Source organism: Schistocerca serialis, chromosome 4 (genome assembly GCF_023864345.2).
Source record: "Schistocerca serialis cubense isolate TAMUIC-IGC-003099 chromosome 4, iqSchSeri2.2, whole genome shotgun sequence".
Taxonomy (NCBI): domain Eukaryota; kingdom Metazoa; phylum Arthropoda; class Insecta; order Orthoptera; family Acrididae; genus Schistocerca; species Schistocerca serialis.
Window position 1 is genome coordinate 557,884,628 of NC_064641.1, and position 12,110 is coordinate 557,896,737.

General features: G+C 40.0%; 1 protein-coding gene across 3 annotated transcripts in view; it reads right to left on the minus strand.

The window, feature by feature from the left end:
- Positions 1-11,772, minus strand: part of LOC126475290 (beta-1,4-glucuronyltransferase 1-like) — a 55,690-nt gene extending 43,918 nt beyond the window's left edge. Inside the window, exons 1-2 of one of the 3 annotated variants that reach the window (XM_050103050.1) lie at positions 11,157-11,772; positions 5,410-5,451 (exon numbers count right to left, since the gene is read on the minus strand). In XM_050103050.1, coding sequence (XP_049959007.1) covers positions 5,446-5,451; positions 11,157-11,639 — 489 coding nt within the window. In that variant the 5' untranslated portion in view covers positions 11,640-11,772 and the 3' untranslated portion in view covers positions 5,410-5,445. Of the gene's footprint in view, positions 1-5,409; positions 5,452-10,508 lie in introns of those variants that run through there. The other 2 variants (XM_050103048.1, XM_050103049.1) reach the window with 2 other exon arrangements.
- Between the last annotated feature and the right edge of the window lie 338 nt (positions 11,773-12,110).

Below are 12,110 nucleotides of genomic sequence, written 5' to 3' on the forward strand. Positions count from 1 at the left end.
GTTTTGTTCAACGGGGTTGGCCGGACAGGACCAAGGGCCGGGCATCGGATCCCCTTCGCAACTACCATGCCTTGCGCCTTCGTCTGTCTGTTCGTGATGGTGTTGTTCTCCTGGCCACGGATGGCGCATCTCCACGGGTCGTGGTGCCAGCCTCTCTTCGTAAAGATGTTCTCAAACTGTTGCATGAAGGCCATTGGGGGATTTCTCAGACTAAGTCCCTGGCCCGCAGGCACGTTTATTGGCCCGGTATTGATTCGGACATCACCCACATGGTTGCTGCGTGTGGCCAGTGTGCTCAACAACTGGCTGCACCTCGTACAATGCCCTCTCCGTGGCCTGATCCGGCGCAGCCATGGGAACGGGTGCACGCTGACTTTGCCGGCCCCTTCCTCGGTACTTATTGGCTACTGTTGATTGACGCCTTCTCAAAGTTTCCATTTGTTGTTCGATGTCCGTCGCCCACCACTGCGGCAACGATGCTGGCTTTGTCCAAAATCTTTGTGCTAGAAGGTCTTCCATCCACGATCGTCACGGACAATGGCCCTCAGTTCTCTTCGCAGGCCTTCCATGATTTTTGTACTGGACAAGGGATTCATCATGTTACAGCACCGCCCTTTCATCCGCAATCGAATGGGGAGGTCGAGCGCCTTGTCTGCACTTTCAAAAGCCAGATGAAAAAATTCCTTAGTGATTTTTCCACAGATGACGCTCTGCTGCAATTTCTGAGTTCTTATCGCTTCACGCCTCTGGGTGATCGCAGCCCTGCTGAACTCTTGCATGGCCGCCAACCGTGCACTCTACTGCACCTGTTTCACCCTGTCAGGCCTTGTGCTGTCACCTAGTGAGGGAAAATACTCGGTGGGTGCCGACGTGTGGGCACGAGGGTATGGATCTCGCCCTAAATGGATTCCAGGGGTGGTCAAGGCTCTTCGCGGCCGCCGGCTTTGTGAAATACGTATGGACGACGGCATGGTTGTTCGCCATTACGACCAGATGCGCACACGAGTGGTAGCCATGCCGGTGCCACCGCCCCTTCCTTCACCTCCACCAGCCCGAGAAGCCAGTCCTGTCGCTGCTGCCGCTCTACCATACGTGTTGATGCAGCCGACGTCGCTACCGCTTCGGAGTGCGCCGGAACCGGCCCCAGTCGCGACGCCGCCTTCTCCGGGACCCATCTCGCTGGAGCACACTCCCAGGTCCACGACATCTATGGATGCTGCTTCGGAGTTTTCACCCATCATCTCGTCCAGGAGGCATGTTCCACGCACGAGCTTCCGCCCTGGACTTTTTCGACCATACTCTTGTGTCTCTCCGCAGGATCTTCTCGGGGCCTCACAAGAGGCCATGGGTGTCTCCTCACTGTCCATGTCTCCAAGGAAGTGAGTGTTTTTTTTTAATTTTTTTTTTATATTTTCTTTTTTCATGGGTGGAAAAGTGTTGTGAGAGTGCCACGACACTTAACAGTGCCGCCACGACAGTACGCCAAACGGCAATAGAGGCGCTCCGCAACTCGGCTGAGCACGGGAGTGCCACCTAGCTACGAATGGCGCCGGCTGCATGTCACGGCACGGCAGTCGAATGAGAGATACTGAGTTGTTATCATGTAACCAGCTATTGTTCATAAGTGAGTGTGTTTGAATATCACGCAATCATTGGTGATTAAAGGTTATAACAAAAATAATCTGCATTAACCTTTAATTGTCTTTGGTGCACAAAGGGTGAACTAGGCAGCTGTAAAGCTCTTTGATAAACTACCCACAGAAATACAAGTCTGGCAAATAAAAAGTGTTTTCGAATGTAGATTAAAGATGTTTCTCCTTTACACCTCTTATTATACCACGAGGAATTTTTTAGTATAAATAATTAGTCATTCTTAAAGAAAAAAAGAACTGTGAATCGCCAACATGTAGCCACATTTATATTAATTTTTTTGTTGTATGTAAATGTTCTATGTTTGTTCTGTTGGCATGTTCCACATCATAATGTGTATCATAAATCTGACCTATGGAACAAGTTACTAATTAAGGTAAATTAAACTAGAGATGTACCTCTTCATATTTCTCACACTGGCTCATGTTTTTCTGTGTGATAGGCTATCTCACTCCCTTCTCAACTACTGCCTAGCTTGTATGTCTTCCAACTCATAAACATAGCCCGGTTTTTGTATATGCAAGTTGTAATATATATCTTGCTCCCTGTATTTTATCCCTCCTACCTTCAGTTTTTCAAAGTCAACACTGGCAAAACCTTTGCTTAAATCTTTAAATGCAATAAATGAAGTTTTGCCTTTCTTCAAGCTATCTTTGAACTAAGTTTTAAGGTCAGTATTGGCTTGTATGTCATTACATTTCCTTCAAACCACACTGTTCTCCTCTGAGGTTTGCGTCTACTATTCTTTCTATTCTTCTGTAATTCATTTGTGTCACTGTTTTCCAACTATGACATTAAACCAATGGTTTGGTAACATTCACACCTGTCAAGCACCAGCCTGCTTTCGAACTGGGATTATGACACTCATCTTGAAGGCTGAAGATATTTCGTCTGTTTATATATCTTGCACCCCAGGTGGAATTTTAGTAACTCCACCAAATGTGCAAACAGAATATATGGACGTATCAATATGTGTAATACTGCTCATGTCCAGCGGAGACCCTGCAGTGTAAGCACTGCCGATTTTGCTGGCAGGTCACACGAATTTCCATGTGGCAGCAGTTGCTGTATATGACTCGCTTCTACCAGTGATCTCCAGCCACCACAGCTGTTTACTGGAGTCCATTTAAATCTTTGTGCTTAGTACTTCGACTTGTAAATATGTGGTTCCCACTACCACCAGGCTTAATGGAACTTTGTTTAGTATTATACTTAGTCAACGTATGCACAGGGACTAAGGACTTTATTCACACATCAAGAACTATCGCAAACTAATTTCTCTCTTGGCTCATATGAATTTCCACCACGAACTGTTTTTGGTCATCAACTAATGGACAGTTTTCATTTGTTGCTACAGAAGTTAGAGTTCAGTGAATGCCATTGACCCTAAACTGAAGATTAAAATATTGGCAATGAGGAGGTTGCAGTTTTGGTCTATGAAGCACTGCTTTGGATGTTAAATTTCTTGAACTGTATTAACAGCAGCTAAACCACAACCATCAATTGCTCAGGCTCTTGATTAAATCAACGTGGAATCAGTCACAGGCATTGCCAGCCATCCCAGGATTTTGGCCATTTAACAAGGCTCAAGAGCACTGGGAAGGACATCAAAAATGCCTCATGGTGCACTGTTTCAAGACAAATGGTATCAAATGAATAAATCACCAACAGGCCTTTTTGCTGTCAAGGACTCCATGGTTATAATACATAATACGAAAGTTAGCCCAGTTATCCAAACCATCTACATTGCCATTGTCTGAAATACTTTATTATTCGATCATTTTATCAATGTACTGCAGGTGGTAGCAGTAAGAGTAGTATCCTTACAATGCTGTAAGTCCCGTGCCAGTTACGTATTCTGGATTGTGAGTTTGAAGAGGTTGAGTCAAAAATATAAATTCACTTGAGAGCATGGTAAATAATAAACATACAGTTTAATATGTGATGTAGTGATTCACTTAGACCCTGATAAGATGTCCACGCCCAAACCTTAAGACAGTCCAACCCCTTCCATCCTGAAATACTGGAAATGCTATGTGAACCTGATGCAAATGGTGCAACAAACTTTCTCAGCAGACCTTTAACTGCACATGTGGCTTAGAGCAGTTGTGATATAATGCAGTAAATTCCCATCATAGACTCTACGTTGATAAAAAAGTTCCACTCAGCAACAGCCACCTGGCCATGTTTTCAGCAGTCTCAAGCTAGTACCAGGTGCCGTTCATGGCAACATGGTGATACACTTTGTTCCCAAGTTACCAGGATTATTTTTCCTTGCACCCCAGATGGTAATGTCCATATTATGAGGATGCATGTTATAAGTATTTATGTAGCGGTAGTCCTGCAGAATGCTTCTAGCTTGGCAGGAACCAGGCATCAACCACATCTGATTCAGACTAATAACATTTCAGACAGTAATCACATGTAGTTTCTGTGACCAATTTTGTTACATGCAACAGTGCAAGACATTCCAGTGACAATGTATCTCAAATGTTGCCATTTTTGGTTGAGGTGGCTCCTACGGTTAGGAACATTTTTTGGCTTTGACGTATATTTCACCTTTGGATTTTCATTAAATCATGAAGTGGACTCTATTGGCTCGTTGGTACACTGCACCACAATAGATACAGTTTGAATGCAGTTTTTGCCACTGTTTGAATCTGGTTTGGGGAAAGCAGTTGACTTTCAGGCCCACATTGTCTTAAAACTAACAGCAAGTCCAGGATTTTGTAAGTCTCACCCAATTCTGTTGACCATCAAAGATGACGTTAAGGCTGAACTAGACAGAAAGAGCAACAAGAAATTTGGACCCCTGTTTCCTACAGTCTATGGACTTTCCCATTAAAGGTTGTTGGGAAATGGGGGTTTCCTGTGGCTGTGTGGAGTGTTTAAGCAAACTATTAATGCTCAAGTACTTTGCAATGCTTTGATTCTTCTTCCTTTCCTTCTCCAGATAAACCTGAAAAACTTTTTCAAAGATTGATCTTGCAGAAGCGTATTTTCAGTTGCAAGTTCATGAGGACTCAAGGAAGTGTTTGGTCTTGAAACTACCTTTCAGATGGTCTTTGGCTTGGCTGATCTTTATTGAATCTCATACTAACTGGAGGCGTGCACAGTGACTATGTTTGTTTTGACTTTATTCACAGTTAATCATGAGCTCTCTCATACTCTTTCTATCTTGGCTCTTATGAACTTCCACCAAGAACTATCACTGTTCGATTTTGTGGATTAATAGACAATTTCTATTTGTTGCTAAAGAAGTTTAGCTGTGTTCAATAAGCAGTGTTAGACCTAAAATGAGGGTTAAAATAGGAATAGTTTTGTAACGACTGGCTCTCCCAATGATCTAAATAATTTTGTCCTTAAGGTGCTAAAAATTTTCAAGTCATTTCTCACATATTTTTGATGCTCCAGTAAGCATTAATATCTTTCCTGTGGGCAGAAGGGCAGTAATGACAGGTCCTCTCCTCCCACTAGATGTCTCTATTACACATATTTCAGAATCAGGCAACCATTACTTAGCTAGGAGTGCTTGTTTTTAAAAAGACAGTTTCATGAATGGAACAGTTTCCAGTTAACCAAATTTTATGACTATGATCACACATAAACCCAATTTTTCGAAGACTACATCATCACCCGATTGAAGTTAAGCAACACATGTGAAAATCAACTAAAATAACGTTGGTTATTTTTTTGTTTACAAAGTAATACAATAAATACCTTAAGAGGAGGTCCTGGCCGAGATCAATGAAAAATGGATTTTTTCACATAATTTGCATCCCTGGAGTGTATAGATTATGCCTGCAAAAGGATTTATTAACTGTGCAACTATTTTAGAAATTACAGTGTGCTGAATGGAACCATGTTCTGACCGATACATAGGTAGCTGTATGTGCTCAATGAATTAGTTCAAGGAAAGATTCGATCAGTACATCAATTTTTGTCCAACGAAGATTTGCTTAAAAGCTGCATTAATGCCAATATGCAAAATGACAAAAGAGGTTCAACGCATGCATTTGGAAGCTGGTACCAAAACATCTTCATTGTGAGACAATAAACTGTTAAAATAGCAGCATGTATAGCTGCAGATATATTCAGCAAAGGTTATTCATCTAGTCTGAAGACCATGAATGTGTTAGGAGTCATCATAGGAATGTACAGCTAAAACTTTGTGGAGTAACCTGACAGAAAATGCATGGCCACCATGGAGCAAGGAATGTCTCAGAAAAGACAATTAAATTTAGGGAGCCTTGGCAAGAGCTTTTTTGCTACTTGAATTTTAAATATTTTTTCAAACATCTGAACTTAGAAAAACATGCAAGGAAATTAACATGATTTTCAAATATTTGATTTACCCCACACCCCCCTCCCCCGGTATTTTCCAAACCCCATCGTGGTAACCACCTAAATTCATTTTAATTTAAGGATCTTTTATTTTTATGAGTTTCAGAAATAGCGACAAGTCTATGCAATGCTTCGCACCAACCAGGATGCGCAACAAGGTACATACTTTGACAAGGGCTGCATTTGCCATTTTTAATTTTTAAGAGATAAAGGGATGTTTTTCACTCACAAATTTATGTGTAATAACATTTTAATAAAAACAATACTTGTATGAAAAAATTCTAAGCTTCTCCCATTTTTCGTGCCTCAACCAGAACCTCCCCTTAAAGAAAATGATAAAAATCAAAATGATAGTGGTTTAGCACTCACTCAACTCAATGGAGACTTTTGCCTGTTCCCTTGAATGAAAATCAACTGACAGGTTAACAGTTTGAGAGCACGAACAGACAATACAAAAATTGCTTGAGGCACTAATCTGTGCATCCGCAGCTTGTGGTCTAGTGGTTAGCGTTGCTGCCTCTGGATCACGGCGTCCCAGGTTCGATTCCTGGCTGGGCTGGGGATTTTCTCTACCCAGGGACTGGGTGTTTGTGTTGTCCTCATCATTTCATCGTCATCATCATTCGTGACTGTGGTTAGATTGGACTGTGCACAAAAATGGGGCTGTGTGTGTGTAAAAAAATAAAAAAATAATAAAAAAATTGGGACTTTGTACAGGTGCTGATGACTGCACAGTTGAGCACCCCACAAACCAAACATCATCATCATCATCATATTAACCTGTGCAACTTTGGATGAGTTTAAAAATTGTTTCCAACAAAGAACGAAACATCGAGAGAAATGAATTAGGTTTTTTTGGAAACTACTTTGAAAGTGACACAATTTTATAAACTTGTAGTGAAATACAAAATGTGTATTTAAATAGTTGTACAGAGCATGTCATGCTAGAAGATAGTCCAGTTTTGAAATATGCTGTGCACCTACTTTCACCAAGAGCTGCCATCCAATGATATTTTGGGTATGTTGGATGCCTTTCCATGAATAGTGCTAGACAATGATAACTGCTCTAATCCAAACTGCAATATGGCCATAACTCTGTAATTCATAATTGTACTCAGCAATATTCTCTACAGCTTAGTAACATGGGAGGTATCTCCCCCCTCTCTGATGCCACATACAAGCAAACTTCATTTCTGGCACACTCCAAGTCACACACACAGACACACACACACACTCTCTCTCTCTCTCTCTCTCTCTCTCTCTCTCTCACTCTCTTTGCATAGAGGCAACTTCTAATGCGATGCACACTATATCTATTTCTGGAGCCTGCCCTATTTGATTCCTTTCCAAATTAAGTTACAGCAGGTCTTGTAGGATCCCTCTTTCTGCTACAGCGATAGATTTGTCATATTTACTTTCCTTCCTTCCTTGATCCCTGGTGTCCTTTATCCAGCTAATGCCTGGACAGGACAGGTATGGTACTTCTCTTATATTATGGAGAAGCAACCACCCCCAAATATATACTATTATTACGATAGGGTCGCCATTCCCAAAGGCATCTTTTTTAACACCCCCCTCCTCACAAGGAGGAATCTGTGTGCCCCTTCTGTCTGGGCCTAGAATAACTACATGGTCTAAGTAACACAGTATGACAAAGAGTTCACACAATGTTTCAATGTTTATCTGAGGCAGGACGTAGGTACCAGACTGGTATTCCCCAAGGTTCATGTGGAAAACCACCCAAAACCACATCTATGTGGGCAGGCACATCAGTCCGCATAATCATGAGTGAGATTTGAACTGGGGCTGGTGTGCTTCCACGTTTCAGAAGTGGCCGCTTTAATGCGTGCTAAACGCAGGGTGGATGAATTTAGCTTATAAAATAAACAAGTATTCCAAGCAGTTTCATGATTTTCACAAATCAATTGAAGTATTATGGCTAATAGTACCACTAGCCACTGTGTATTTTGTATATGTTATTACTGTACAGATAGATATCAGAACAGTGGTATGAGAACACATTGGCCCTGTCAACTTGTTCTTCATATTCTTTGGCTTGTCATTACTAGTATCTTCTATGGAAGTATGATAAGCATGTGATTGTAATCTCATCTACAGCTAAATAATCTAGATACATTTCACATCTAGGATACTCACTGCTGTACATATTTATCAAATTTACATAAAATAATAAATCCTGTACTCCCCTCTTCAACTAAGAGATAAAAAGCTCTAAATAGGCATATTGATAATTTCTCTCAGAATACACAGAATCTATAACAAACCTCTGATGAATAATTACCAGTAACACTGAATAGCAAAAATTCACTGTTCACCTGGAACATTCCTTGCAGAATTAGAACACAAAGTCTTTATTTCAAAAACAAGAATCTCACTAAACTATAGTGTTAGTGAAATAATTCAGCAGCATACAAGAAATTTTTAAAACATACTTAACATATTGTATGAAAAACCTTTTAGCACAGTCAGGCATCTATGTTTGGTTGTAAAAGGCCAAAATGAAAACTGAATTTAGTTTGTCTACAAGATCAACAGCTCTGCATGACACAGAGACATAATTGGAGGAAGAACTGGCAGGAGATAGGTAAATAATTTAAATAATGGAACATTTACTCTGGGAAAGCACCATTAAAGTGGAACATAAGTTGTATGTGTACAACTCAAAAGGTTTAAACAAAATACCAAGTACTATCTCGTACAGATTAAACAAGCAGGTTGATACAGGATACACTATAAAATACCTGAGCACTGAATCAAACCATAATACTACGCTGATCCTTTTCAATTTGAGCAAGGGAAAGGAAATTTCCAGGATAAAGAGTCACTGTAATTCCAGTGGTATCCATCAACAGTTTGCACAACATTTAAAACAGTTAGTTTAACAGTGGACACCACAATATGAACTATCATATGTTGGAACAAAGAGAGTAAACGTGGTTATGGATGCATCATACCTCACAGTTTGTCATTTGCTTCAAGTGCAAACTACACTTCTTTTGCTATTATTATAAACAGTCTTTACTTATTTCACATGCACTTTCACTATGAAATAAGCAGTTTGAATGCAACAAAAATAGAAAGCAGCTTTGCAATAAATGATATGACACAGAAAGCTACTTTTCTTCTGTATTTCACTTATGAGGGTTGCATTGGCTGTGAGGAAATAAGAACTAAAATGTTCTCTTTTTAAGCTGTCCCATGTGTTGTGGGGTACCACTGTCTAACCCTGATGTAACTTACAGTAGTTTTAAGCAAACCATCCCATAAAAATCTTCTCAGAAAGTTTCTAGAACCAATTTTAAGTGATGAATCTAGATACATATTACATCCCCCTACGTATTTCTCCCACTGGGACCACGAAGACAGGATTAAATTAATTGGAGTATACACAGAGGCATTCAAGCAGTCATTCTTCCCATGATCCATAAGTAAATAGAACAGGACAAAGTCTTATTAATTGGTACAATGTGACATTCCCTCAGCTGTGCACTTCACAGTGGTTTGCAAAGTGTAGATGTAGATAAGGAATAAAGTTGAGCAGGCAGAGTCGACATCTAATGAAGAAGAACATGACACGAATTTTTTCCACCTACACAAGTGCTTGCTTCTTCCAATTGTCAGATTCAATACAATTACATATTCTATGTCGTGAGTCAAAGATTAGAGTTTAATGTTCCATAGTCAACACAGACAACAGTCAGAAGTCTCCTGAAGCATAAGATTATGTGCATGATCATCCAAATACTAATCTCTGACAAGAATTGGAGCTACATTCCATCTGAATTTAAGTCCACTGTCTTAAATACAAGACTACCCTGCTCATACTACCCTGTGGCTCAGGCTGCGGTTGTAGGCCCCTAATGCATTCTGCTCTAATGACATACATGTAACTATGATAAATATTACAGATTAATACCACATGAAGAGAACTCCCATTGTTTATTGTAATCTGGATGCATTTCCCATGGATAATGAAGTAAACATTGATGATATACAGCTCTTCCAACATTCATGCCCCCACCAATTCTTTGTGTTTTCAATAATTTTATTCCAGAATATAAGAAAATGTTTACGAAAGGAACACTGGTCAAATTTTGATGCGCTCATTACAGAAGAAAGGCATCAAACGTAACAATGCAAGTACCAGTACAGTACCCTCAAAGTAAGCCAGCTTTCACAACACACAAGTGATCTCTATCACAATGAGCTACTATGCCACAATCATATGGCAAAACCAAACTTCTAACACTGGCTTTGGAAAATAAATAAAAACTAAAAGAAAAAGTTTAACATTTTAAAAAAAAAAAAGAAAGAAAAGAAAAGAAAAGAAAAAAAGACAACTTCTCCACTTAGCAGCAGCTGAAAACAAGCATTATAGAACCATCACATATTTTGGCAGGCAGCCATAAAAAAGAGTAATAACAGCTTTAAATGCAGACACATTCCTTTCTTACATGCAGCTGTGTTCATGTGAGACCTGTAAAAGTTTGAACCTGTATCAGTGGTGTGTCTTCATTGTCACTTTTCTTCTGGAGCCACTTCTGAAGACCTGGGAACCTCTGGCAGTGTAAGCATACCCAGCGATGAAAATACACAGCCCGGTTCTCAGAATACAGTTGTAGAAGTTCTTTCTTGGTGCTAGGAACTTTCAGCACAGTTGCTTCAACTTCAAATACAGGTAACACAAACACATACCTTTTCAACTGAAGTTCAGGTTTTGTTGCATGTGGGCTAACATTATCGAAATGCTGCTTAAATTTCTTGAACATAGACAAGAAAGCTGGTACCAGGTTTGAACTTGGTAAGAGTTCTACATCTGACACCAATACGTGAGTGGTTTTTGCTGCAATTCGCGCTACATTACGGGCCGTATTTACAGGATATGTTAACTTTTGCTGATGTCGAAAGGTCTCAAATCTTCCATTCAGTAAGTTTAGTGGGGCGGAACAGTTTGAAAAATCTAGGTCTTCGAGCAGTTTACTGCCAACTACTGAATAATGGGATTCCATGGGAAAATATTTGTAATGTACAATCAAATGTATTGTCACGCGTGACATTTCGGGGAGGCATCTGCACATGTGATACAGAACACTCAAACTGACGAACAAATCTGTGCCTGGTGCGAAAACGGCTACACTCACTGGGCCGTCCCACCGATTCACTATTTCAGCAATGTGGTAAAGAAATTCTGGTGTTGCATGTGTACAATATGTCACACCTACAGTGTTGTCTTCAAATCGGCCTTCTATGAGATTGTACACTACTCGGTAAGGTCCATTGTTTCCTAGCTGTGGTGTTGCCTCGAGAAACAATTCTGTCATGTTCCAAACGTCCGGAAACTTGTAATTGAAGTTGCAATAGCTTTCATTCTTCGGTACCTCACTGTTTAAGAAACTTGCAGGTATGAAAACGGCCTTCTTATGGCTTTCAGGGGATGGTGAAGGCAATGCATTTTGACTATCTCCATATTTCCGCAGCGGTTTCTTCTGTTCTGTAAAATGACTGTTAAGTAAAAAAGCCCTGACTGGAAAAAGTGCTTCTTTGATAACAAGGCCAAATACGGCAGTTATTATTATTGACACTGCTATTTTAGACCTTAAATATTTAGCAAGGCGACATCTCATATTATTGGACAACAAAGCGAAACTCCCGATGTATATTCAGTGCCTTCACATCCTGTCATTTGTTATCGCGTCTACTTGCTGCTCTTACAAGTATTTGCACTCTCCATACAATATTTTATAAGCGTTAATCATAATTATTAAACGTACTTGTTAATCAAATATTTTCTTCCGCAACGCCTTAACGTAGTTACCCACTTCCCGCATGCAGTCATTGATCGAACCAATTTCGTTTTGCCCTCCATGGGTATTATACCAACTGCTTTATTCATTAAATATATTATTGTTATAGCTCTTAAGAAAGCGAAAATGTTGAAAGCAGATTTTTTTTCTTTTTTGGAGTACATAACATCTCACTTAAGTGTTGGTTTAATTATTTTAGGTTTTCCAAAATATAATTACGACTTTGAAAAGGATTATAGGGGGTAATTAAGAAGTTCATATCTGATCGTTCAAAATACCAAGCAAAATTAG